We start from the raw sequence: 26,665 nt of genomic DNA, 5'->3' as shown, positions 1-26,665 counted from the left end.
GTCCCAAACCAGCTTATGTGTTTTGGGTTCATAGAAAATACTGACTTTTATTGCTCATGTTAGCGTCCAGACAAATCTATCTCAATAATGCACATGAATTACATTCTTCTTCTATGTACACCACTGGAGGTGGAGTGGTAACAGTATTACTGTTAAGAATTTCTTTCTTTTTTTAGATACAGTTTTCCCTTTTTTTTTTCTTCTAGTTATGTAAATGTACGACATGCTGATGGGTGGCTTCTCAATGTCTAATTATCTCACAAGGAATCTATTTGATCCATTAAGTTAGACTGTTGCTGCCTTTTTTCTGACTGCAAGTTAATTAAAAACGGATGTAGGATTTGCAGAATATAAGATTAGGGGTGTTGTTTGGAAGGTGAAGATAAAAGATGGTACCTTTGTGATATGGCAGGAAGATGAATCGTGGAAGTCTTATTAGTGCTTGTCTCAGGTATTGTGTTTAAGTGCCTAATCTAGCGTAATGAGCATGGTGTCATTTTTCCAATTATATCTCAGACTTTTGTCTCTTACGATACATCGCCATACATTCGCTTGTTTTTTTCTTTCAAACCTTTTTTTTCCCATTGTCTTCCTTTCATATTTATAAGTCTGATCTTTCCCTAATTTACATAGCAAATAAATTATGTGCTGTTTGTGTGCTTACTGTCCCAAATACAACTTTAACCTCTTATCGTAATCATTTTGTGTCTCTGCAGGCCTGGATGCGATGAATGCCTCATGTAGGCATCAGCATGGACAGCTGTGAGTCTCCCGTGGTTTCTGGGACAGACGATGGGCTCGGCTCCTCCCAGCAGCAGCAACCACCTCAGCCCTGGAACGATCACAATAGCTCACAGGTCACCTGCACCAACCAGGCACCTTCCCTGGACCCGCTGTCTCTCTCTGGTCCCTACCCCTCTCAGTCCCAAAACTCTATTGCACCTCATGACAGGGTAAGAGAACTACAGTCTCAGCAGCAGCAGCAGCCAAAGCAGACATCACCCCGGACCCACCGTGATAGCTCTGCCACAGGCCAGCTGCATCCCAGAGGAGAGGGTCTTGACGAAGAAGACCAAGAGGGAGTGAGCTGTGGAGAAGAGGAAGAATCTGAGGACTTAGATGAAATGGAGATTGACAACTGTTTCCCTAGTCTTCAACCTTTTCCTGGGATGCCAATAGCTTCAGGGGGAGGAGGTATGCCCACTCTTCTGCGACATCAGCCCACACAACAACAGGGACCACCTGAGAGTGGGAGTGAGGAAGGGGAGGAGGAAGAGGAAGAGGAGAGTAGTGATGTGGAGAACCTGGCTGGAGAGATAGTCTACCAACCAGATGGCTCAGCCTACATTGTGGAGAGCCTCAGTCAGTTGATCCAAAGTAGTGGAGGCATGGTACCCGGCCTGCTTCCTACAAACTCTCTCTCGAGTGGGGGGAAACCAGGGGAACCTGCTGGGACTTCGTCCTCAGTTTACCCACAGATCATCAACACGTTCCACATAGCCTCGTCCTTTGGAAAGTGGTTTGGTAATTCAGACCAAGGTTTCCCCAATACCTCAACAATGGCAGGCCTTAGCCCTGTCCTGCACAGTTTCCGTGTCTTCGATGTGCGGCACAAAAGCAACAAGGATTACCTGAACAGCGATGGGTCTGCCAAGAAGTCCTGTGTATCCAAAGATGTTCCCAACAATGTGGATTTCTCCAAATTTGATGGGCTAGCCCTATATGGCAAGGGTAAGCCCATTCTCATGTGTTTTCTCTGCAAGCTGTCCTTCGGCTATGCCCGTTCCTTTGCCACTCATGCTGTCCACGATCACCGCATGACACTGTGTGAAGATGAGCGGCGGCTGTTAGGAGATAAGCATGCATCTGCCATTATCCAGGGCATTGGGAAGGACAAAGAGCCCCTCATAAGTTTCCTGGAACCAAAAAATAAGAGCACTCCTCTGCCATCTACGCTGCTCCCTCTTAACTCTGGACAGAGCTTCTATGGCACATTTAGTGGTGTCCATCTAGAGCCTGGAAGCAGCAGTGGGGGCAGTGAGACCCTCCTGAACAAAGACTCTGACTCTGGCCTCCAGCAACAGCAGCAGCAACAAACCCCATTAGGCTCAGTGCTTTCTCTTGGAGGGCTGAGCATTCCCAAAGCGCCCACTCTTACCTCATCCCCAGGCTCTGCCAAAGACTCCAGTGCCCTGCCCAAACAGGGAGGGAGAACAGAGGAGCCTGCTGGGAAAGAGTTGGCTTGCAAGGGAGAAGATGGGAACACTAAGGGACATGAAAGCAAGGCACACTTATCCAGCCTGACCGGGGGCTCTGAGGAGGACGAGGAACTGTTATTAGGGGCAGAGGAAGATGAGGCAGAAAGCACTGCAATGGCCTGTGGTGGTAACAGTAGCAGCGGTGGGGGTGAAGCGGGGGAACCAGCTGTCTCAAACCAAAGCATTTCCAAATCTCCTTTATTAATGCCTAGTAGCACTCTCCAGCCTTCTCCCTGCACCTCTGCAGTCAGTTCCACACTTAACAGCAAAGCCCTTGCTTCCATTTCCTCCTCTGTCAAGGAAGAGGGTTCAACTGCAGATGGTGGAGGGAGGACCTCAGAGCTCCCTCTGAGCTTTAACTGCCAGGGACCTACTGTTCCCATGGCACTGGTGACAGCTGCCGTCAGAAGGAGCGAGGATGAAACTTCTGGCACTTCCTCCTCGCCTCTGTCCACCAATGCTGCTCCTGATGAAAGTGCCAATCGAGATAGTGCCACAGCTCCAGAACCAAATGATTGCCCTGCAGAGGGAGAGGAGGAAAATGGAGCCCTTCTGCATCATCACCACGTGCACCACCATCATCATCACCTCCACCCTTCATCTCATGGCCACTCGCACCCCCTCCCAGGGGGTTCCTGTGACATAACAGGAATGGGTGAGTGTTCACAGAACCATGGGCCCAGTGGCAGTGGAGTTAGTGGGGTCGAATGCCCTAAATGTGACACTGTTCTGGGTTCCTCACGTTCTTTGGGTGGTCACATGACCATGATGCATTCACGCAATTCATGCAAGACACTCAAGTGTCCCAAATGCAACTGGCATTACAAGTACCAGCAGACTCTGGAGGCCCACATGAAAGAAAAGCACCCAGACTCTGGAGGCTCTTGCGTATACTGCAGCAGTGGTCAGAGCCACCCTCGTCTGGCTCGTGGAGAAAGCTATACCTGTGGATACAAGCCCTTCCGGTGTGAGGTATGTAGATAACTTTTTGTTGATTTAGGTGCATTTTATATAGCAGCTAAGGATATTACATTTGTATCTGTATCATTTTATCACAGTTTAAGAAAAACGGATCTTGTATTTCGTAGGTGTGTAACTACTCCACCACCACAAAGGGGAACTTAAGCATCCACATGCAGTCAGACAAGCACCTGAACAATATGCAGACACTGCAGAATGGAGGCTCCATTGGGTCTGCACAGGACCAGGTGTTTGGACATACACCAGGAGGAGTGGTGGCTGTCCCGTCAGTCACCCAGGCCAGTAGCCATCACCCTCCCCACCACCATCCTTCACAATCCTCCACTCACATGTCCGGACCTTGTGGGGTCCCCTCCCCAACCAAGCCGAAGAGCAAACCTTCTTGGAGGTGTGAGGTGTGTGACTACGAGACCAATGTGGCGCGGAACCTTCGTATTCACATGACTAGTGAAAAGCACATGCACAACATGATGCTGCTCCAGCAGAATGTGACTCAGATGCAGCACGGGCGACTTGGCTTGGGTGCTATGCCTTCGCCCTCTGAGGCTGAGCTCTACCAGTATTACCTGACGCAGAACATGAGCCTTCCACCAAGCCTCAAGATAGACCCAGCTGGAGCTGAGGCCCAGTTCCTGATGGGGAGCTTTCACCTAGATCCGAACATGGCTGCCTTGGCTCCTGCACTTGGTATGTCCCATTTGGTTCTCAAAAGCATTTCCCCACAAAAAAGAAAAAACAATAACTAGACCTTTTAGCTGAACTCTATCTTGATTCCTAATTTATTCATTTACACGAACACAAGACAATAATGCAAAATTTTATCAAATGAAAAACAAACCAAAGCGATAAGCTGCAATACAATATGCTGTACTCCGGCATATCACGGATTTGTACTTAGGCAGCTGCTTTGTTCTCATGCCATAAGATATGTGTTTACCAGCAATGGTAGAATGTTCTAGTGCACAAGGCCAGCATAACATTTTTTTTTCTTATAATAAATGTGCCAGGCAGCATACAGAAAGCAAAAGATTATTTATTTCCCTACTCATGCAATCTTTTACAGGGCACTCAAATGACAGTGTGTTGATATGATTTAGCAGAATTTTGAAGCTCACTGTGTGATATCCATACAAGGTGATTTAGAAGGCCAAACATGTATAATCTATGCTTTTCCCCCTCCTTTCCACACAGTCAACCAGCCTTAGCTTTTTACTTTCAAACTGCTGCTGAACTTCACCGCTGGAGTTCTCTGTTTCTTCCAAGTCAGTAATTTCAGCTATAAATTTAATCTTGGTCAAAGAAGGGAGGTTAGAGGCCTCAGCAAGGGTAATTCAGCAGCATAGCAAAGTGTTTGTAGGACCAGTTACAACCACACAGTTTGTACAGACTTGTTTCAACTGTCACCAGTTTGAAGACACAAACAAGAATTTATTGCTGTGACTAATTTTTTTTCCCTCTTCTGCCATCTGGTTCATTTTCCTGTGAGGTGAGTAGTAATAAGCATATTGCAAGAGAGGCAATAATTACACAGTCTGGGCCCATAAACTGCAGTAGTGTTATCCATGGTCACACTTTAAGGAACTCTTAACGCTATCATACACAAACACTCTGATATTAACGGTACCACCATATAATACATAAGGCTCAGTACGAGATCCCTAAACAAACAGACACAGAGGTGCACTTTTTATGCTCTCATTCTGGATTTCTTTTTCTTTTTTTTACTGTAGGGTGTATTTCTAAAGAGGTACAATTTATGGCAAGTGCTGACCTCAGGTTATATCAGCTTCTTTCTTATCCTCGCTCCCGAAACTCAGGACTACAGCCCTGATAAAGACAATACGAGATCAAGAGCAGGAGTTAAAGAGAGGTGCAACTTTTACTTCTCTGTCCTGAAATATGGTTACAGCACACCGTGGAGCAATACAGCTGTCAAGTCAGATGGTTATATACCTAAAACATTTGTCTTGAAAACAGTCTGATCAAATGGAAAGATTCAGTCTTTTACCTTTTTTTCTTTTCAAGAATCCCCTAGCACAAAAAAAAGGATGGCCTAATATACAGAGGTTCACATTAAAATAGTTTGAATATAAAGCAGCCTATATTAAACAAAAGCTTGGTCTGATGACATGCAATCAAAATTTAGCTGTGGACAAGGGGTCTATGGTAAATAATGAAATCTTAATAGTAACAGACAATGAGAGAAAAGGGAAGTGCAAGAGGGAAAAAGCTGGTAGGTACAGTATAATGACATATGTGTGCATCTGTGGTTTTGTATGATTGAGCATAAAGAGCCATGACTGGTGAGCTGGGTCTGTGAGTGATTTCACAGGGCTTCTCAAAGGTCTCCCTCTCCTGGCTATAAAAACTCAGGTAATGGAGAAAAGTCCAAGAACAGGCTGCATACTGCAGCAATAAATAAAAAGAAGCTGCTGGAATTAATTTAGTGTAAAGCCAGGCAGGGTCAAGCCTGCATGCTCAGTCTGGCCAGTGAAAGATTAAAGATCAGCAAGCAAAGGCAAAAACACCGGCTCTTACCTCGTTTTTTTAGCATTCATTTTTTTTCCCAGACTCTACAGACATCAATTATGTGGTCGGTGTCATAAGATATGTGCTTGCAGTTTTTTGTGTTTTTTCCCCCTCTGCTCTATGGTTCGACTCAGTACCAAGCAGACTTAATCTGTTAGGTGTTAGAGGTAATCTGAAGAGAAAGGTGGAAAATAATCCAAGGAAAGTAGTGTAAATTAAAAAGAATAAAAAGCATCATTGTGTGAACAAGGGGAGTGGGGTTGATTCATGGTATTTTGAGCTTGGAAAGTCTTTACTGTAATTAGAAAACACGTTGCTTTTTTCTGTTGACCTTTAGAGTTGATTTACAGGCAGGAGATGAAAGAGCATCAGCCCAAACAGTGAAAATGTGCATGTTCATTTTCTGGCATTGGAAGGCTTTTGTAGAAATGTCCAGGCGCTCTTGTTTCCTAGCTCAGAGCTATTTGTTGGCTAGAGACAAAAAAAATGAGCATTATCCTTCACATAATATCATACCTACCAGACACATTCTTTTAAGCATGTATTTACTTGAAATAGCCATCTAGACTGTATGCTTTGAATAGGTCTCAGCTGATGATACTGTTCTCTTCTCTTTGTTTTGTTTTCTCTTCGTGTGTTTGCTTTGTTCTAGTAGGTGGGGAAATCCCTATGGATGTGCGGCTAGGTGGTGGGCAGTTGGTGTCCGAAGAACTGATGACCCTGGGAGAAAGTTTATCGCAGACTATAGATCCCTCTCTCAAGCTCTTTCAGTGCGCTGTGTGCAACCGCTTCACCACTGATAACCTGGATGTGCTTGGCATGCATATGGGAGCTGAACGGAGCCTGCCGGAGGAGGAGTGGCGTGCCGTTGTTGGAGACTCGCATCAGTGCAAGTTGTGCCACTACACTACTCAGCTCAAGGCCAACTTCCAGCTGCACTGCAAAACAGACAAGCATGTGCAAAAGTACCAGCTTGTGGCCCACATCAAAGAAGGGGGCAAAGGCAACGAATGGCGCCTGAAATGTGTGGCCATAGGCAATCCGGTGCACCTAAAGTGCAATGCCTGCGACTACTACACTAATAGCCTGGAGAAGCTGAGGATGCACACTGTCAATTCCCGCCATGAGGCTAGCCTTAAACTGTACAAGGTCAGTGATCCACAAGTTTGTTTTTTATTTTTATTTTTTTATCAAACCCATTATTCAGCCTTGTCCTGTTCATGCAACACAGCTGCCGATTTACAATTCTGTCATTAATGCATCATTTGAAGTGTTTTAATACAGACTCATTGTCACATTTGACATTATTTTTAGTCTTTGAACCTCAGAACTTTGTTTTGCTAAAAATGCAAAACAAATCTTAAAAACGAATCCCCGTTAAAGCAATGCTTCTCTGCAACATACAGTACATGTTTTAGCTTTGCACCGCTACTCGGTGCGCTCCAGAGGCATGAATGAAAGCTTTGTCGTGTAGCTGCTGCCTTCCCAGTTGTCATATAGAAGCAGGGCCCCACTGCTGCAATGAGAAGAACATGCAGGACAGAACAGGCGTAGCTGTTTTGGAAGCTTGGGCCTGAATCACTTGGAGACGAATGAAGAAGTGTTAGGAGACAGAGGTTTGGTGCTAATACTCCTCGGAGCGGGAAAGGCTGAATTGTTCTCGACAGCCGTATTGATTTTTGCTGGACTTGGAGCTTCACCTTCTCCTCTAATCATTCCATAATAGCCAGTGGATGAACACTCTCCGAACAAATGGCCATAAATCTAACAGGCCTGATTCCACTTAGGTACCTATCCTGTGTGTCTGCGGCTTCGGCCACTCTGTGCTTAACCCAAACTGGCATAGTTGCGCACACACGCACAGATAACAAAACACATACCAACACTGACCAAACATACTTGCTATAAGCATACACTACACACACAACAGGATCCAACACAAAGCACTGAATGTTGCCTAATAGATGTCATCCTTATTTGTAATCTAGCTTCAGCATCCTTGTTTGAGTATTTAAAGAACTCAGTTGACAGTGCAATGGAGGTATTAAAAGGTATGTGAAAAATGTGCTACCTCAAGCATGGTGTTTTAACCGCATTAAAAACTAAGGTGAAGTGGTCATTTTGAACCTCTTCAAAAATCTTGTCCATTTAAAAATCATTCAGCATTATGAATGTTTGTCAGGCCGGCTGAAATGACAGCCGTGTTTCCTCCTCACAGCTTCTTTGTATTGAAGTAACAGCAAAATTAAAAAAAAAAAAAAAATCAATTTCATTTTTTCTTAAAGGGGAAGGTGTGAAGCGGGGCTTCTATTGCTACTTTAAAGAGGTCAGGAGGTGTTTAGCTTGTCATTCTGTGGTTTGCTCCATGACAACAGAGATCACAGGGACATTTTTAGATTAGCGTTATAGCATTATAGTGTCATTTTCAGTTTCATATTTATATTCTTGCACTATATTAAGAATGATTTTAATTCCCTTCAGGATAATCCTTATTTATCTTAAGGGGTTTGGGTGCAGCCTCCTCTACCTTAAAGACCCTCCTTATTTTAAGCCACCTTTCTTCTGATTGGCTGCTCCTTGCAAACTCAAGGTTTACACTGCAGGAAGGCAGTGCTGCTGTGCTCATAGCCAGAGCTGGCTACTTTAGGGAACTCTTAATGCTATCATACACAAACACTCTGATATTAACATTTTAGTGTAAACACATAGTCTGTGAATTTGTCAGGTCAGTGCATGTGTTTCCCAGTCTTTGGTCCTCCTCTCTTAACCTTAGCTTCTGGACTTACTGGGCCAAATTCCAATAACAGTCTCCCATTAGAAGAAAATGGACCAGCTCTGGCTTACTTTCTCTCATGCTTACACCTTTTTGAGAAAGATCCATGTTTTGCTTTGCCGCATAGAGTATAACTTCTTCTACATCTTTGTGCTTCAACTGTAGTGCAAACCCCCAAAAAAATCTCACCTATTTCTTTGTCTGTGCAAGTTTTAGGAGAGAAGAGACATGTCACACTGCTCTTTGGGCTGTGGGGGATTAAATATGTACAACACATCCAGGCATGATCATTTTTTATGACTTAAGCCTCTTAAGATGGCTCCATATTTCTTAAAACCAATTGATCTTCTGACTGGGAGTATGTGCATTTGTCCAGAAATTACCTGCTCTCTCAAGAGAACATAGTGGTCTTTTTAAGCTCTTCTCATCCCAGACCTTACTCCAAAACCTAAATGTTCATGAGTCAACAAGAATTAATACAGTGTTTTACAGCTCATCAATGTTTAACGGACAAGCACATGGTTTTAAGGTTTTTTCACTGTACTGGCTCCCCACTTGACAATGTCAGTTTTCTTACCATTTTGAATTTACTGTCCTGGTAGAGATACTGACAGACAGAAAACCACAGTGCCCTAAAAGCCTGTAAAACCAACTTGGTATATTATGCATGCGCAAAAAAAAGAAAAAATCACCATTCATTTATGCTTCCCCAAAGAAATCTGATGCAAATAGCACCATTTTTAACCTTTTTGGGGAGAAAATAAATCATCAAGTCAGCATAAACAGGCTGTAAGATGTGGGAGATGCTTGGGACACTTCACCCAAATCAAACTGGTTTGCATTAAACAGGCCCTTTGTGTGCACAGCTCCATATAAATTGGAGCCTGTAATTACTGGAATTAAAAAGGAAGGTTTAAACTGAGGGCTAAGCTGGATGGGATAATTTGAGAGTCTGTGGTATGCGGCCCATATTAGGGCTTTCTAAAAATATCACCCCCACCACCCCATGTATTGGAATGTTCCAAAAGACCACAGAACGATCCAGCAAGTCATCCTGACCACTAGACCACCACACAGTGGGGGGTGATGCTCTTTTCCCCTGTGTGCTGTGCTCTCAGTTAAGAGATACCAATTCTGAAGTCTGTGAGTTCTGCTTCAGTCCCCTGTGCACTGAAACTAACTTATACCTTCTCTTTTTCCCATGGATCATGGGGATTTTGGTCGCTCTGATGACAGCGTGATGATCGCCCATCTGCTCACAGGATGGTCACTCCTAGAGAACCCTCCACTGGCTAATGTGATATACATACAGCTCTCCACTCAGGCCTTGGGGCTTCACTGTGTTTTAGTGTGGAGGTGAGAGACTCATCTAGCTCCAGGCCCGACTGCTTTGGCCAGACAGAAAGGGTGGGGACTAACCAGGCCAAGCCACAGGCCTCAGCTTCCAGTCAAGGGTTGGGGGAAAGGGGAGGAGCATGGGGGGTTAGCTGGCTACCTTCCTTGTCTCGGGGGCCGGTGCAATCGGCGGTAATTGAGATTGATTGGATGTTATTTTTCCTCTTGCAAATGTAGTCCATTAGCTTGGCACATGCATAATCAGTTTAGAGCGCAGTTAGCCGAATGTAATCATGTTCCTCGGTGTCTGCTAGCACAAAATCCACTCCAGATGCCGCTTGGCCATGGAAAGACGGGGGGAAAGTGCCGTCACTATCAGATGGGGAATCTTTAACCAAGCAAGTCCTGAAATCCCTTCCTCTGTTCTGCTCCTTCCCTACTGAGCACAGAGGAGTGTTAAAAAATTCAACTCCCTCTTTTCTGCCTTACACAGCCGGTCACAGGGACTGTCCCATGCCTTACCATTAAGAACAGGGCTTTTGATCATATGTTCTGCCCATTAACGGACAGAAAACATCTGTAACTTGTGTAGAGTTACTGCTCTTATTTTACCCCTCAGTGCAATCCAAAAGAATCAGTGAACACTGAGGAAAGAAAATGTCCACACTCTGCAGAGAGCAAATAATCATGATGAAACATAATAGAGGAAAAGAGGCCGTAATGTAAATGAAGGGATTAGTGGTTACATGAAAAGGCATTAAGGTGTTTCACTGATGATGCTACTCAGCAGAAGCACTGGCTTCTTAGATGCGGGAATCCAAGCAATGATGACCGCTCCCTGTTAATGATCAGAACTACTGGGATTGACTCGAGTCTTCTTGGACTATGCATTGGAATGCAGTTGGAGAACAACCACAAATAGGTTATGGATTTGATTCCAACTCTGGAAAAATGTTGTAGTTTTGCAATCAAATAATGCTGATGTGTATTTTGGATGTGTACAGCAGTCTGGTTGATTTGGTCTTGGTCCAAGAGCTCTCTAGCGGAGAGTAAGGCAACTTATGGCACCCTACAGTAGGTAAGGTGGGTTTTTGAATTGTTGTTAAGTTCTCGCTTTACTTGCCGACTGGGCTTGTCGTGATTATATCTTTCTCCCAGTGTCTTAAACTTTTCTCACGAATGTGCCCAAATTCTTACTCTCATTGCTATTAAGACAAAAAATATAACGTAAGGTAATCTGAGGTGTCCAAAACTTGGGCGAGTGGGTGCCTCGCTTTACCCTCTCACGTATGACGCATTTCTCTATGAGGGGGACTGGTAGGTGGTGGATGGAGAGACAGACAGGAGTGAGGGTGGTGGTGGGGGTGCTAGAGGATACACTGCTAATTATCATGGCTAGCCTATGATTGTTCAGTAATAGTGCTCAGTGGGAAAGGTTGCAGCAGTTCCAGGAAGAGCTGAGCTCTGATTTACTGGTACTACCACTCTAATAAAGCGCTCACTGCACATCCTGGGAGACAGCCCATTCTCTCCTTTCACATGCACAAGTGTGTGAATGCACACACAAACAGACAGACGAACAGGCAGGCGCACACACAGAGCAGCCGTGTCATCTAAAATGCCATAGGGCACATGAAAGGTATCTTTTCAGTAGTTCATAGAGAAGTTCTGTGTCGGCCCCTGCCTCTGTTTACTCCCCAGTTAACATTGTTATGATCCAGAACCCTGGTTACACTCTTTGTTTCAGTAGTCACCTGCAGGGTCTTAAACTCTTGCATCTTACTTCAAACAAATCTCACTCACTCAGTGGTGGGTGAAACAAGGAAGGAGCATTACAGCACAGAGAACCAGGGTGGATTTAAGAGAGCGGCTGTTAGGCATGTAAGGGGGAGCTAGCAGGGGTTAGTGTTTGGCTGTGTGCAAAAATTTCACAACTCTTCTAGCTCCCACCCCTTGAGAAGGCCAGAGAAAGGGTCAGGCTTTGACCCGTGGCACAGCTGTTGCTGCTGGTGGTGTTGATTGTATGTGCACAGGCCCTACTGTGGGTGTTGCTGGGGCTTACTCAGTGACAGTGAATGAAAGCAAAAAGGGAGGAAGGAGAAAGCTCCTTTGACAGGGGAGGATAGACTTTTCTCAGCTCTCAGCTTTTTTCCCCTCAGTTGCTAGAGTTAAAAATCTGGTGGATTATAAACCAGGTGCTCAGTCCGGGGTTTGTTTTAGATAGAGTGACACATTTTCTGTGTTCTTTGGTAATTTTCTGTTCCTAAAGCTCTTTGTGTTTTGATTGTCTGCCGTTATGTTATTTTTTTTATTTGTTGATATGACTTTTTTTTGTGTGTGTTTTTGGGCAAGAGAAAAGTGCATAAAGTGTAGGTTATGGGTTTGTTAAAGTAAACAGATATGAGGCACAGGTTTTTGTGACTATTGTATTTTTATCTGTATTTACTGTACAGCACTTTGGTCAGCCTTGGTTGTTTTTAAATGTGCTCTATAAATAAACTTGACTTGACTAGGTTCATTGGTTTCAGACAGAGATAAGCTCCACTTTGCCTCACTGTAGATTTACACCACAAAGCACTTGCCTAAAGTGACAAAACCGCTGTGCATCTCCCACCAAATTTTTAGTTTTTTTTTTAATTAAGTAATTGTTTAAAAAAATATTGTTACATTCACTTTTCTTTCTTTCTTTTGCTTTTTTTCTTTTCTTTTTTTCAATTCTACAGTGGAAATCGTTTTTTCAAAAGTAACTCAAAACATGGAGAGTGAAACTGTGGAGATGTGGATTTGCATAAGGTTTTATATGTGCTTTTATTTAATTTAAATTGTATTTTTTAGGGGGGATTCCCAGCTAAGTCCTCTTCCTGCCTGTTAGAAATTCTCGAACCTCACTGCAGAGCTCTTAACATTATTACCAACACACTGATTCTCTCCCTAAATCAAAAGGTCAGGCTCCCAAGCCCATAAAGCCTTCCCGGCTTCAATTTATTTTAAAATTTTGCAATTGTGACAGTAAAACAGTAAAATGAAGTTCTTAATTTGATCGTAGGAGATGGAGAGATTATTGAGCGAGCATTTACATCTTGGACAAACTTCTCACCTGCTAAAATTCTGTAAAGATGATATTTCAAGCGAGTTGTTTCTGTCTTTCTTTACTAATTCCACAAAACCTTACTTCAAAGGTGCCTGGCAATGATATACCTTTTTGTTTTTAAAATGACCCCCTTATCAGCCTCTATAATCAGCAGTTTTTACAGTGTCTTTGAACATAAATATTTGATAGTCATATTTCTTCTTCAAAAAGACCCTTATATCAGTCCATGTAATCAACAGCTTCTGCAGTGTCTTCGAATCTATAAATTTGATAGTCAAACTGCAGTAAAATGAGTTGCCATGTGGACTGACTGTCATCTGAAAATAAGTAAATTGCTGTAAATCCCCGGCTTGAAGTAAAGACTTTTCACGTTATTCTCACAATCAGTATTCTGCAGTATTCTTAAAGTATTTATGGTTTCCATCTGATTTCCACAAGACATTAATAGTAGTGCTGACGTTAATTCTCTCCTATTTTGGAAATATGACTAGCCTAGACAGCAGTTTAACAGAATTTCTTTTTCTTAAATGTTGCTGTGTGTGATTCAGAAAGCAGAATTTCCTGCTCATATACTTATGATGTATTCTGAGTGTATGCAAAACTGCTATGTGGCTCTTAGCTCGACTCAGTTGAGTTTCAGACTTCAAGTTCTTTAGGCCCAGTTGGTCAACAGATCAGGTGGTGTATAGCCACCACACCTGAAAGACCAACAGTGTCAGTTTACAGGTAAATGCTACTCTGGGGCGCCACACCAGGGCTCCTGTGAATCTCTGCAGCGTAGCTCCTAAGCTAAGGGGATGGAGAGACAGAAGCAGGCAAGCTTACTGACTGTGTGCCATCAATACATCAGTGGCTTAGCCACCAGATTAATGGCCTCCGTGTGGTCTGGGCCACAAAACTACTCAGTTTTGAGGTCTGTGTTTAGTGCAGCTGTACATTAAAGTGGGGGTAAAGAGAGATGAGAGGAGGGAGAGGATTTAGGTGCCAGGATGAGCACACAGGGACCGGTATTCTGTTTGGGTTTGGCCAGCAGGGCAGAGTCATGGGACAGCAACACTCTACAGAGGGATGGATACATGCCCCTAAGTGTTGTAACATTTCCCTTGCCTTGTAACCTTCCCGTTTTGACTAAAAAAGGATGTTTGAGTACCAAATGCTTTGTTATTACTAAGTAAGTATTTTTTTTATATACTTGATATTGATTTATATGCACTTCATAACATGCAGTTATTTGACAGCCTTGTGAGACCCTTGCTTTCCTTCCTGTAGAGCAATTGCTCCTAAGTTGTTTCCCAGTTGTTATTTGTCTTAACAAATCAGACCCTAAGGTTGTTCCATTTTGCGATGCATTGATTACCGTTGGATTTTAGAACTTCAGCAGTGTGTTACCTGGATTTCTGACAGGTCATAGGGATAATGCTGATAGATGTTTTCCTCAAGGCATCCTATTTTGTATGGGTTGTGTAACACAAAATGTAATGTGGTGTCCTCAGCGCATTGGAAAGTCCGATTTACCCATCTGTGGCTACTACTGAGGATACATTTTTTAAAAAAATCATCCACCAGTTTCCCGGGACTACAATTTTTATTTGAAACTGTGGGACCTATGGGGTTTTTTTCCCCTTGTGTCAAGAGAGAATAGCCATCTCTTCCTGAAGTTCATGGCTCTGGTTGTCCATCCATGTTTTGCCTAATTGCTGTGTGCTGGAGTCCAAGGTTAGAACTGGGAGCTGTAAATCCCTCAGTCTTATGCAGCCAATGTTTTCTCCAGATGTAGAAGAAAAGATTTCATCCTTTTGTAATTAAGCGGTGCAGCCCAGGGTGTAATGCGGTTTTTATTAGTGGTTCTGGAAAAGATCATTTTGCACCTTGTTTTCTCATTATGGCTTTTATTCTTGAATACAAAAGATGGATAAAATGATGGGATGAAAACGAAAGAAGCAGCAGAGAATAGAATCTCCTGTTTAAATTATTATATGGAAATTACAAGGTAGTGATGTAAGGGGTAGCTCTATGGGTGTGTGGGGGTGCAGACTCAAACGGAGACAAAGGCATAGTTTTGAAACTCAACTTAGTGCGTCAGATGAAAGATGCCAGAAAGAAAGTTTGTATTATTATTTTTTTTTTAATCCCAGGAATTTTCCCAAACGTTATCTCTCCCATGGGTGCCATCTTCTACACCTGTGTTCTACTTTAAACTTACTTCTGAAATAAGAGCGAAGGGTGAGTCGGGAAAAGTGATTGTAAGTGAAAGACAGCTTTAAGAGTTGGGGACAAGAATGCTCTTCAGCTTCTCAAGGGCACTGATATTTTATGGCCCTCACATTCCTTCATGACACACTGATGCCCAGAATAGACAGAGAGAGAGTGAGAGACAGAAAAAAGTTTAACTACCATGCCTTTTAAACCCCACCCCCAGCATATCGTCTCTCTTGCCTATTCACCTTCACCTCACCCTGCTTCATTTATGTGGCAAACCTCTGGGTCACCCTCACACTTTTCTGCTACTTGGCAAAGCTAATGAAAGCAAGGGATTCAAGTGCAGGCTTTTGTTCAGCATAAGTACTTTCACACGTTTGTGTTTTAAAATTTTCTTTTCAGTCTTCACATGGATTTGCAGAGCATTCTTTCCTCTGAGATCTCTGAGACAGCAGAGGAAGTCCTCATAGCCACTGAACTCTTAAACTCACAGATAATATACTATCATCCTTCACTGCCAGCCCCACAACTTTTTTTTTTAATAATTTCACCACAGTCAACAGTACCCGTAAAATTAAGGTCTGCTGAATAATTCAAACTCTGATTTTTCCTTCAGATGGCCTATCTCTGTCACAAGATAGGAATTTACTTAATTTATGCTTGTTAGGTTGGAATAGTCATGTTAAAATAATTTGAACCATAAGGACTGTCTGTGTAGCTACTGTTAAAACGAGAACTCCGGGAGCCGTTAAAGTTTGGACATGAAATTGTGAGATCTGGAATGCAAATGATTATTCAAATGATCAGTGTATTAATTTGCATGCTGAAAGCATAAGGGAGAGAGCATCTTAATAAGTTATGTAAAGCAAAGTATTTTATTATTTGTTGATGTTTCAGGAGTGAGGGCATATTAATTTTGCAGTTGTAAGTCCCAGTGTGACCTAAATCTCTCTCTTTCGCTCTCACTTTCTCTAACTCTCGCTCATTCACGTGCACACAAGCACATACACACACTGCTGTCATTATCATAATAATCACACACTCTTTTCTAACAAATTTACTCCCTACTCTATATATCAGAAAGCCTCCCTATTCTTCATAGACCCATCAAATAGACTCCATATAAAAGACCGAGCCAACATGATGTCACCAGTTGGTTTGTGAAGCCTCTGTGTTATTTTGACTGCTGCCATGCTGGGGGGGTTGGAGCCAGAAGTGAACATATTGGTACAAGAGGGTGAAGTGCTACATTATTAGACAATGCTAAACCTACAAATTAATGCTATATGACCTCAGTCTCACAGAGCTGCAGACTGGTTTGTGCACATATGACAACTATTAGATGATAGGGGAAAATGTTCATGGTGAGCTAGGTGAAATCTGTGTGGTGCAACACACAGTGCTGCACCAAAAAAACTCTCTTGTGACTGCTTTGATTGCTAGCAGATTGCTGCTGTCATCAGTAGTTTGCATGGACCATGCAGACTTGCTTGGCAAGTGTTTGCAGGTAGGTTGGCATCATCCATGCATCCATGTACGAGCAAGTGCTGTAATTTCTTAGCAACCAAATCATTTGCAAGTATATTTTTCGTGCAGCACCATATATGCCCTTTGCAACCCAGTTTTACGTAGCGACTACGAGCAATCTCCAGCAACCGCTTGACACATGACACATTTTTCCCCAGCAACCTGTGGTTATTAATCATTAACTAGAGTTTCACTGTTTGTGAATAATAATAATAATAATAACAATAAAGCACACAGCAAGCCATATTATTGGTCAGATAATCGAATTAAAAATGCTCCAGATGTCACCGACAGCACTAGCATAGTGGAATTTCCAACACTGAGACTGAGAAGATGAATGGCAACTATGATCATAAGTGACCACACACCAAACTTTCAGCCCTAATCAAATGAAAGGGTTTAAAAACCGAATGCCTCAATACAATTGAAATGAAGTTAAAAATTAGCTATTGAGACTGTGTACGTGGCTCTTTCTGGTCAGTTTTAACATGGGAATTTTTGGGAATTGACTCACTTTTGGATCATTTTTGAGAACCGCTTTTTTTGGGCACACCTCTTTCTCTCTTTTTTTTTAATGGGAGATAAAATGTCAAAGCATCTGGAGTTGTGTTAAATGGACTTAAACCATAGAATTACACTTTAAGCAGTTCAACCTTGTTGAGTGAGGAGCTAAATAATGACAAACCCATCAGAACATGAAATTATGCTTAAAAAAGAAAAGAGAGATTTCCAAACCTGCCGTTTGTACTTTCTTACGGTCTTCTCTTACACATCAAATAGAGCTTATCATTCAATTTTCCTCCATTTGCAACCTTTTCTCCTTATTCATGGGCTCGATTTCTAGTCTGTGCCATCATTACCGTCTAGTTGGGTGAAAGGACAGAATAATTTGGGAATAGATTTTATGATATTTAGGATTATCTTTGATCTTAGGGGATTTTTGAATTTCTTTGAGTCATCGCATTAGATTATATGTGTGTGAGTGAGGAGCCTGTGAGGATCTATTTTGTAAAATGAGACCAGGGACTAAAATGTCTGCATGATATGAAATGGAAAAAGCATGTGTGTTGTGAATTCAGTTCAAATAATTTATCATTGAAGGAATGAGTGGCTTATAGCAGAATACTAACCATTTGTGGTGCATGTTGTTAAGAGAGATCAGTCTTTACATCTGGAAGGGAGGTTAGGGCTTTTTAAATGAGAGAGCCAGCATTGGAGTATTCCCAGTATTCAACTTAACTTTTAAATCATTAAACATGATGAAGCCATCTCCACAAAGTCAGAGGTTTATATACGAAAATCAAACACCATCTGCCATCTCTGATCAGAAGCAACAGCCATCAGGCCAGGGTTACCAAGGCAGAACAGGAAAAGCCATTAACTGCCAATCACTGCATCGATCGACAAGCCAGTCCACCACTGCCCCCCCCCCCCCCAACCCCCTCACCCCCACCCCTGCCTGCCCCTACCCACAGACACACACGCATATGGTTCATCAGCTTTTTACTGTAAAGGGGACACACGCACGGGCATACTTTTGCTCAAACCTTGAACTTTTCGTGCACTACATGATGGGAACATTTGGTCCAGTTTGTCTCTTCTCTGCTTTAGACCGGATTATCTTTCTAATGATCTCGAGTCTAGATTGCAGGATCAACATTCTGTTCAGTTTAGATAAAGGCAGTCTGACTATTTCCTTTTTTTTGTATCAGATCGGTAAATCCAATGTGTTACGAGAAGGACAGAGGAGATGCTGCTCAAAAGATTTCTCTTTCTGACCGTAGGTCGGTAATCTCCTCATTACTGAAATGCATCTCAGTAAAGTCCATTGCCCTGTCAAAGTGAGAGTGGACACTCCATTCTGCTCGATCTACCTCCACATTTTTTGGAGACAACCGATAAAAAAGGGAACTAATAGAGTCAGTGAAGGGCAAAAAGGAAAGAAGATTGATTTTTCTTTTCCCCCCTCCTTCCATTTTTAATGGTGTCGCTAGAACTAAGGGTCATTAGAAAATATTTACCTACTTCCCAATTTAATGGAGATACTGTATATCAGAGTAATCTGGATCAGGGGTCAGAGCTGGGGGGAGCAATTAAAGCATAAAGATCCAGAAGCTTAGGGCATGTTGTGTGAGTGTAAAACACACAAACAGACAGGTTGGCTAAAAAGAAGCCAAAGGCAGCACACATTGAACATGGTTGTATTAATTTATTGAGTTTTGTTACTGATGAACTAGCGATGCGCAAGTTGGGGGCACAACTTTATCCACACAGCACAAAATCCACACGCTGACATTCATTGTTTTGTTCATGGTTTGACTCATACAATTCATTCAAACATAGCAGTTACAAGCCTGTGATAAGTGAGATATGTGCTACATGCTGCATTCGTCTCTTATTCATAGTCAATTTGCCATCTTTTCTTTAACCCAGTCTGGTTGGTTCAACCTTCTCTGGGGCCACACAATAGCCAGAGACAGAACAGATATGATGGATGTGGCCTGGGGCCTATATGCTCGCTCTGCGTCTGCGGTGGCCTCATCTACACATCAGCCACAGGGGGAGGGAGAGAACGCAGCGGGGAGGGAAGGAGGGCAGAGATACAAACCAGACCAGCCATTTTCCTCGTTCCGCTCATAAATATTTGTGTGGCTGATTTATAAACAGTGGAGCAAGAGAAGAGATCAAAGTGAACTGTAACGCTTATATATAAAACCAGAGGCTTTTTTTTCATGACACTGTTCTACACACCATGCTCATACCTATTAAAGACAAAGCCATATATCACAAAGTATATTGGCAAGAGTACTGAATGGCCAGTCACACTCTAGGGCTCAAGCTTCTTCTAGTTCAGACTCTAGTTCTTATAGCGTCGCCCTGCAAAACACCAGTGAATGGACTTCAGTGTGTGTTGTAGCTAAATTTCAACCTGATCCCAAACTGTATCTCTCTTGAAGTTAGTGACCTCTTAGAGGGAGTTTAAATGGCTGCAGTAATGCTGGGAAGCCATAAAAAAAGTCATAGCAATTCTGAAGACTCACGGTGTCTTGGTAATCATAAATAGCTTTCATTGGCTACATGTGCTGATTCAGGCAACCAGCTGGTTAGAAGCAACACAAAAGCCAAGTCTCCTTTAGGCAGAGAGGACGGATTGGGGTGGGCTGGGGCCCATATGTATACATTTGGTATATACAGTGTGTATCTGTTTGCTGGGTTAGACTACAGACTTTGCATAACTTCTTGTATTCAAAAGCTAGCAGAGACGGATAACTCCCCCTATACCCCCCTACTCCCATCGTGCAATCGTATATCTCCCGCCCTACCATAGTACCCACCCCCACCATTCATTCTTGGCCTAGTGCAAATGTGAAGGGCAAGAGGTGCTCTCTTCTGCCACAAGCTTTCTCCCTGATTAATAACTCTTCTAGCTGGCAGATGCAGAGGAGCACCATGTAGATGGCTGCTCTGTGACCTCTGTGGGAGGGAGAATACTATGGGTAATAGGATAGAATAGAAAGGCCCCCCCATTTGTTCACCAACAGGGAAAGATGTGCTCAATGTGGCGAATCTTGGGGATAGTTGTTGTCATATAGCCCGTCTCTCTGACAGTATGTCCGCATGTGAGTGCCTGAAGTCATCAGGCTTCTGTGTCTTTGGCAACACAGCAGCACTTTACCCAGTACTTGCATAAAACAGTTTCAAGTATGGATGTTCTCTTTTTTAAAGACTCCTTGAACATTTTTATTCTTGGTGTGTGTATTATGTAACGCTGTTTTGTGGAAGCTTTTTTTCTCTGTTCTATAGCACTTCTGTGAAGTCACCTGGAAACTATATGATGGTGATCTTTTCCCACCCAGTGCTGCTATCTTTAACAGCAGCTAGATAAAGAACACTTTTTCCTGTTCATCTACCTAAATTCTGTATATACACGCTTCTGATCAGGTAAGCACTGGAGGAGGCCTATAGAGAGAGTATGGTGCAGAATGCTTTACCCCTGGTGTGTCTGAGTTTCTGTGTGGGGAGTTCAAAGTCCTGCTGAACATCAGATCAGAAGGCTGATGCTGAGTGAGGCTGACTAGCTACAGCCTGTGGTCTGGGAAGGGTTACTGAATTATTACTGATGGTTTCAGGGGTAACTGTCCGACCACAGGACTGGGGAATATTAATCATTTATTTGATTGTCCGCATGTGCTGATTAATCAATTTGAGTAGGATCTGCAGGATTAACTACCTTATTATTCCCCTGTAGGAACAGATAAGAGATAAGGCTTTAAAATATCATATTCCATTTATCATTTATTTTTAGATCCCTGCTGATGAGGGTGAAATAAAAACTGGGGTGAGATTAGGCAGAACAGCAACATGGGGAAACTGTTGGGAAGAGGATGAGAGAAGTGAGAGGAGGGAAAAAAATGTGAACTGCAGCGTTGATTATTTTTGAAAATGGGTACGAGACGTGGCTTTGTATTACTTCAAAAACGGCACAGAAAAAAAGTTGTGCAGTGAGCGAGAGAGCAGAGAGAAAGAGGGGCGGAGAGACAAGAGGAACAGGAAGTTGATGGGAAAGTGATAGCTGTCTCCACCTGGGCTCTAGCCTGAGCTGTGTGGTAAGAGAGAAGGAAAAGCAAGAGAAAGGAGGGAGCTTCTGCAGTTGAAAGTGTGCTCTGGTCTAGGTAAGTTTCACTCTCATACCAAGTATTGTTAGCTAAACTGATCCAATAAGGACACTATTCCTGTTTACCCAACTCAATATCTATTCAGCATATAAATTCTCAATCTGCCAACTGTTTAATGTGTTATGTCATGTGGTAATGCCTTTGATTCCAACATGCCTCCGTTTGTAAATACAAGAGGCACTCAAAAGGCTGTGGTTTTCCTTACAAGCATGGCGCCCCCGGCGCTTTGGTTGGGAATGCACTGAGAGGGAGAGGGACTGAAAGAGTAAAGGAGGGAGAGCGAGAGGTGGTTAGAAACTGTACACACTTCCCGTTGCTCTTCTGCCAACCCCTCTCCCTGCTGCCTCTGGTTGCGCAGGCAGAGAGTGAGTGAGAAATGTGAGAGGGAGGAGAATATCCTCTCTCCTGGCTGCACACAGCACCATAATTATGCACTTTTCAGCAGGTTTTACCTTTAACACTTTCCTCCCGGGGTTGAGATTAGTGCGCACCATGCTTGATTTACTGCACAATTACTGAACAAGAGCTCTGTCTAATCAATAAACAGGAAGGGGAAAAGTGGTAGGCTTTGAAGTATAGTTTGAGATTTTTTGCACGATTGAGCAGTGTATATGGTGTGGAAAGTAAGGACGGCTTGGCGGCGATGCCAGGCTGTGAAATATAAGTTATATCAGCCATGCCTCTTTGCTTTACCCACTCTGCAAGTGTCTTTACAGTGCTCAGCTACTGCAGTGGGAAACAACTTTTTATGGCACAGGAGGTCAGCAGCAAATTGTGCTGGTATAATAAGAATGCGCTTCCAGAACAATATATCAAAATCAAGTCATCTCATAAACATATGAACGATTTTCATTTTATACCCTATATGCACACATGAGAAAGGCGATCTTGTGTGCCCAGTATTAGATGTCTGTGAATGGGCAGCCAGCTCAGTGACCTCCATGATGACACTTGTTAATGGCACACGAAGTTATTTTGGGAAGCTCCAAAGACCGTTCATCATCAAGTCTTTCTGGGGCTTATAAAGCTTTCTTGCCAGCATGACCAAAGCAATAGGGCTCTCCCAATTAGTCTGGTCTTTGTTTGATTTTCAGTGATGACAACTATATCTCTGCTGTAATTATGCTGTGCTGAAAATGATGAAAGTTTAGGTTATTGATCCTCAATTGATCCCCTTGATCAATGAGCACTTTTGTTTCTTTTTCATGGAAAATGGAGTTATTTTTCTCCCCCTCTCCCCTTTGGCTAATGAGCGGCAATAACAGTGACCCTGTTAAGAAGTCCGTCTTAGCAAGGCCACAGGAAGTACAGATGGCGCTGGCTGTGTCCTTGAGGTTGGGGAGTGGGGCCACCGTATTAAGCGCCACTTTGTTTAATATTTTTCTACTTGAAAAAGGTAACAGTTTAAGCACTGATTACTGAACAATGAAGAGGAAAGCTAAAAGGATGTATGTGGCGACTCTGTTAAACGTGTTTTATAAGTGCAACTGAGAAAATAAATATCCCATATTATGGAAGTGATGGTATTGCCGTTTAGTGTTAAGCTTTCGAGTATCTACACGCAGAAAAAGTGAAATGTCAGGCTTTCTCTCATTAAAGTTTCAGCTTTTAGTTGGCAGGTGAAACTGGTGGGTGTTTGGTGTATGAATTGCTTGAAGAACACTCAACAGCAGTTTCACCGCAACAAGGTACTTCATGTTCCATGCAAATAGGCCCACATATAGAGCTATTCTGTATATTCACCTCCACTCAACCCCACTCATTAATTTTCATTTTAAGACGAGGACCTCTCAAAAGCCACATTGCTCCTTTTGTTAGTGCAGTGCTACTAATAAAGATAGCTGCATAAGACTGGGTTAAATATTGACACGGGCTGAGCACATCATCACTGTTCTTAATTAGCTGGTGTCTCTGCTGAGCTTGTGTGAGGGCAGTGCATGAACAACCAAACATTTCCCTTTACGAGATCTCAAACACCCTCTCCCCAAAACACATTTTCTATGAATTTTACATTAAAAAGGATACAGAGAAGCCAGATATATACAGTGTTACAGCTATCACAGCCTTATTGCGTAGCCTGAAGCTGTAACCAATTATGTGTTAATGAAATATTTACACTACCAAACTGAGAACGCCAGGGGTGAAAGCTAGATAATACAAGCCTGAGGAGGCTTGATTCTGTGTCTCGTCTCTCCCATTACGTCAGTGCAGAGGTGCTAAAGGAGATCAGCTAATGACAATAGACTCGGCAAGAAGAATGTCGGCACACCTGCAATTTAGCAAGCATGGCCCTCGGTCACCTGTAATGCTGTGAGGATGTTTAAGGCTCTTTTTCTGAGTCGCAATGGCCGACAAGTGGGAAAAAGGATACATCACTAACACTGACACGAGATGATGGCCGTGTTTAATTTCACCACCGGAGGTCTTTATTTCTGCTGGATACTCCCTCGCCAGATCTGCATACGCTGCAGAGTGTGATGTTTGTTCTCGAAGACTAATTGTATTTGGTACAATCCCATCCTGCTTCTTGCCGTTTCCTCATGTACTCATGTAGGGTTCATTCTCCAAACTCTTTCATCCTTCATCTCCATCTAACAAGCTTTCTGCCTCTCGTGTTCAGAGCTGCTCCTCAAGGCCACACTGCCATTGTCTGGCTGTCAAGTGACAAATGAGTAGCAGGGAGGTGTTGGAGACTTTTGTCAGCTGGACGGGTGCAGCCCTGCCTCTGCCTCTACGTACTCACACACCAGTGACCTACAGTACAGCATAGTCCAGATCTACTGTAGTCAGTCATCTTGTTCTCATCTAGTATTCACACTCGCTTCCATTAATAGGCCTGTAAAGCTCTCCTCAGACAACCTGAGCAGCACCTTTCATAAATTCCTGAGATATCCCTCTAAATCACACGGAACTCGTTCTATAGGAGTACAAGGGGATTCTGTTTGATTGATGGCTTTGCTTGTCTGTAGCCAAGCTTCATCAGGTACTCCTGTGGTTTGCATTGCAAACATTCACAGGAAGCACTTGAAAAAGCTGTATACGCACGGGGGTCCAACACTTGTGTAAAGCTAGATATGATTCAGATAGTCTTTCATGTTGGCCCATTTTCTTAGCCAGAAGATAGGGAGTGGTTTATAGTTTAATATTAGTGGCCTCAAGACGCTGTTATTACTGCTTGCAAAGAAAACTCAAAGAATGGGGTGGGGCATTAAGAAGTTAAGTTGTTGCTTTGGGTGCCGAAAGCAGGTGTGTTTCTTTTTATTCAAAATACCTGCCTGTTTTCTGTCTCTCGTATGAAAATCACATCGCAGCCTTTTCGGGTTGCTTTAGAGATGAACATGTTCAGGTTTTGTCTCATCTTTTGTCTCACCGGCACCTGTCACAGTCAAAAGACTGAGATCAACACAAAACTATTTCTCTTCCACCCGAATGTCCTGAGTCTTTATTGTAAGAGAGTAACACTTTATGCAGTGAAACACAAAATCTGAATATTGCAGCCTGCTGTGTGCCTCCTGTTTTGCTTAAATGAAAATCAAAAACATGTTCTTCCGCAGCCCTGTACAAGTAATTATTCTCACCGCTGTCCAAAATGGAGGGTTGTTATGTTGACACAGTACTCTGGGTAATGGAGAGAAGGGCCAGGGCAGGTCCTGATTTACCCCATTCAGCTTCCAGATGGTACCTTGCCAGTACACATGTCATCAAGTGGCTGTAATAGTTGTTTGGGTACCCCCGTAGCTCCACCCTGCTCTCGCCTCCTGCAGGCAGACTTATTGTACTGCAATTTTGGCAAGCTCCTCCCAGCATGGCTTTCATAAAAGCACCAGGAGGTTAAGCTGTTAATTAGCTACTGAAAGAGGAGGCCAACAGCTTGCTGTTAATTTGCTTTACTCTTTTTTTTTTTCTTATTTGGGGATTGACATCATTTCCTGCCTGTTTTGGAGTCATTGCTGTGTGTCACAAAAGCAGGACCCAGCTCATTAATAGGGGGAGAAATGTGTTTATCTGCCTATGATTAGAAGTGCATATTATGTATGTATAGCCATGCTTATCCAAATGTTCTTAATGAGAGAGACCCTGGACGCCAGAGTGGGGCTCCTGTGGGCATAGGCCCAGGCTCGTTATCACCGCACAGGGCATTGATCTCTCTACTGCCTGCCTGCTTACTTATCCTCCTCCTCCTCCTTTTTCAAAGACAGTGAGTCGCACATGAATTATGTGGACACATTGATCAGCTGATTGAGAGCTATTGTTTAGAGCCCTGGGTCATTATTGAAGGAGGGATTACCCGACTCTTGTTTTGTGTGTGCATGTGGGAGAGTGTATTACTCAGCTCCTTGTCACAGCACATACTCCCCTTGGCTCACCTTAGATTTGCAATGGCTGCACAAAAGTGCACACACTCTTACACACAGAGCACATACAGCAGCCTACATAATCAACATGGCCCAAATGACTGCCTGCATTGATTGCCTTCCCTCTGCAATTATGTTCCCATTGTTTACTTTCTAGCATCTTACTCATTCAAATGGAATTCAATAATTATTGCTTTATTTAATGTTAAAGTAAGTAAGAGTGGTGGGTGTGGAACACCAGTAGCTGCATTGTCTTTAAGTGTCTCCATGACCCCTCCCAAGCTACTTTGTTTTATAGGCCCATGTTAAGTCATCCTCTCCAAGGACACCTACAGTGATCCATCTTTACTTTGCTGCCCCCACTTACGACACAGAGGTCCGTTTTGTTTCTCCCTTCCCTCCCAGAGACAAATATGCAGCCTGGTTTTATTCACCGGTAGTGATGGATCATTTCTACAGCAAGACAGTAGAGGAAGCAACTTAGCACATTATGGGCTTTGAGACAGAGGGACAGGATGCAGACGAGGGTTGGCAGGTATTAAAGAGTAAAGGAAAAGAAAGGACGAGGGTGGAGATGAGGTTCAGGAAGCAGTAGGTATGCAGTTTGGCCTGGAATACACAGTCCCCTTAAGCCACAACCTAACTCTTAGGCATGTTGCAACTTGCAGTGGCTAATTCAAAGCAGCCACCACACTTGGCACCCAGTGGGGCCTGTGGTTGGAGCTGTTGTTCGTGCTGCTGGCAATCGGGGAAATCACAGGCCAAACTACGAGCACTCACTGACTCCAGTCACAGTCGCTCTCCTTTTCTTTGCTGAATAACCTGCTTCTATTCTAGGGGAATCCCAGAATGCAGATTCACGAAGTTCCCAACAAATCTGCACATGTACAAGTATACTTTGGCTTGGGAGGAAAAGGGTCATCTATTTTGAAAAAATTCAA

The 26,665-nt window shown here is 43.1% G+C and overlaps 1 protein-coding gene across 5 annotated transcripts in view; it reads left to right on the top strand.

The window, feature by feature from the left end:
• zfhx3b (zinc finger homeobox 3b) overlaps nucleotides 1-26,665 on the top strand; it is a 169,510-nt gene that overhangs the window by 83,891 nt on the left and 58,954 nt on the right. For 4 of the 5 annotated variants that reach the window (XM_026168438.1, XM_026168445.1, XM_026168464.1 and 1 more), the window contains 3 exons: nucleotides 717-3,230; nucleotides 3,347-3,926; nucleotides 6,421-6,917. In XM_026168438.1, the coding sequence (XP_026024223.1) occupies nucleotides 732-3,230; nucleotides 3,347-3,926; nucleotides 6,421-6,917 (3,576 nt within the window). In that variant the 5' untranslated portion in view covers nucleotides 717-731. The remainder of the gene's footprint in view (nucleotides 1-716; nucleotides 3,231-3,346; nucleotides 3,927-6,420; nucleotides 6,918-26,665) is intronic. The other variant, XM_026168473.1, reaches the window with a different exon arrangement.

Source organism: Astatotilapia calliptera, chromosome 1 (assembly GCF_900246225.1).
Source record: "Astatotilapia calliptera chromosome 1, fAstCal1.2, whole genome shotgun sequence".
Classification (NCBI taxonomy): Eukaryota; Metazoa; Chordata; class Actinopteri; order Cichliformes; family Cichlidae; genus Astatotilapia; species Astatotilapia calliptera.
This window is presented reverse-complemented; position numbering and strand designations above follow the sequence as displayed.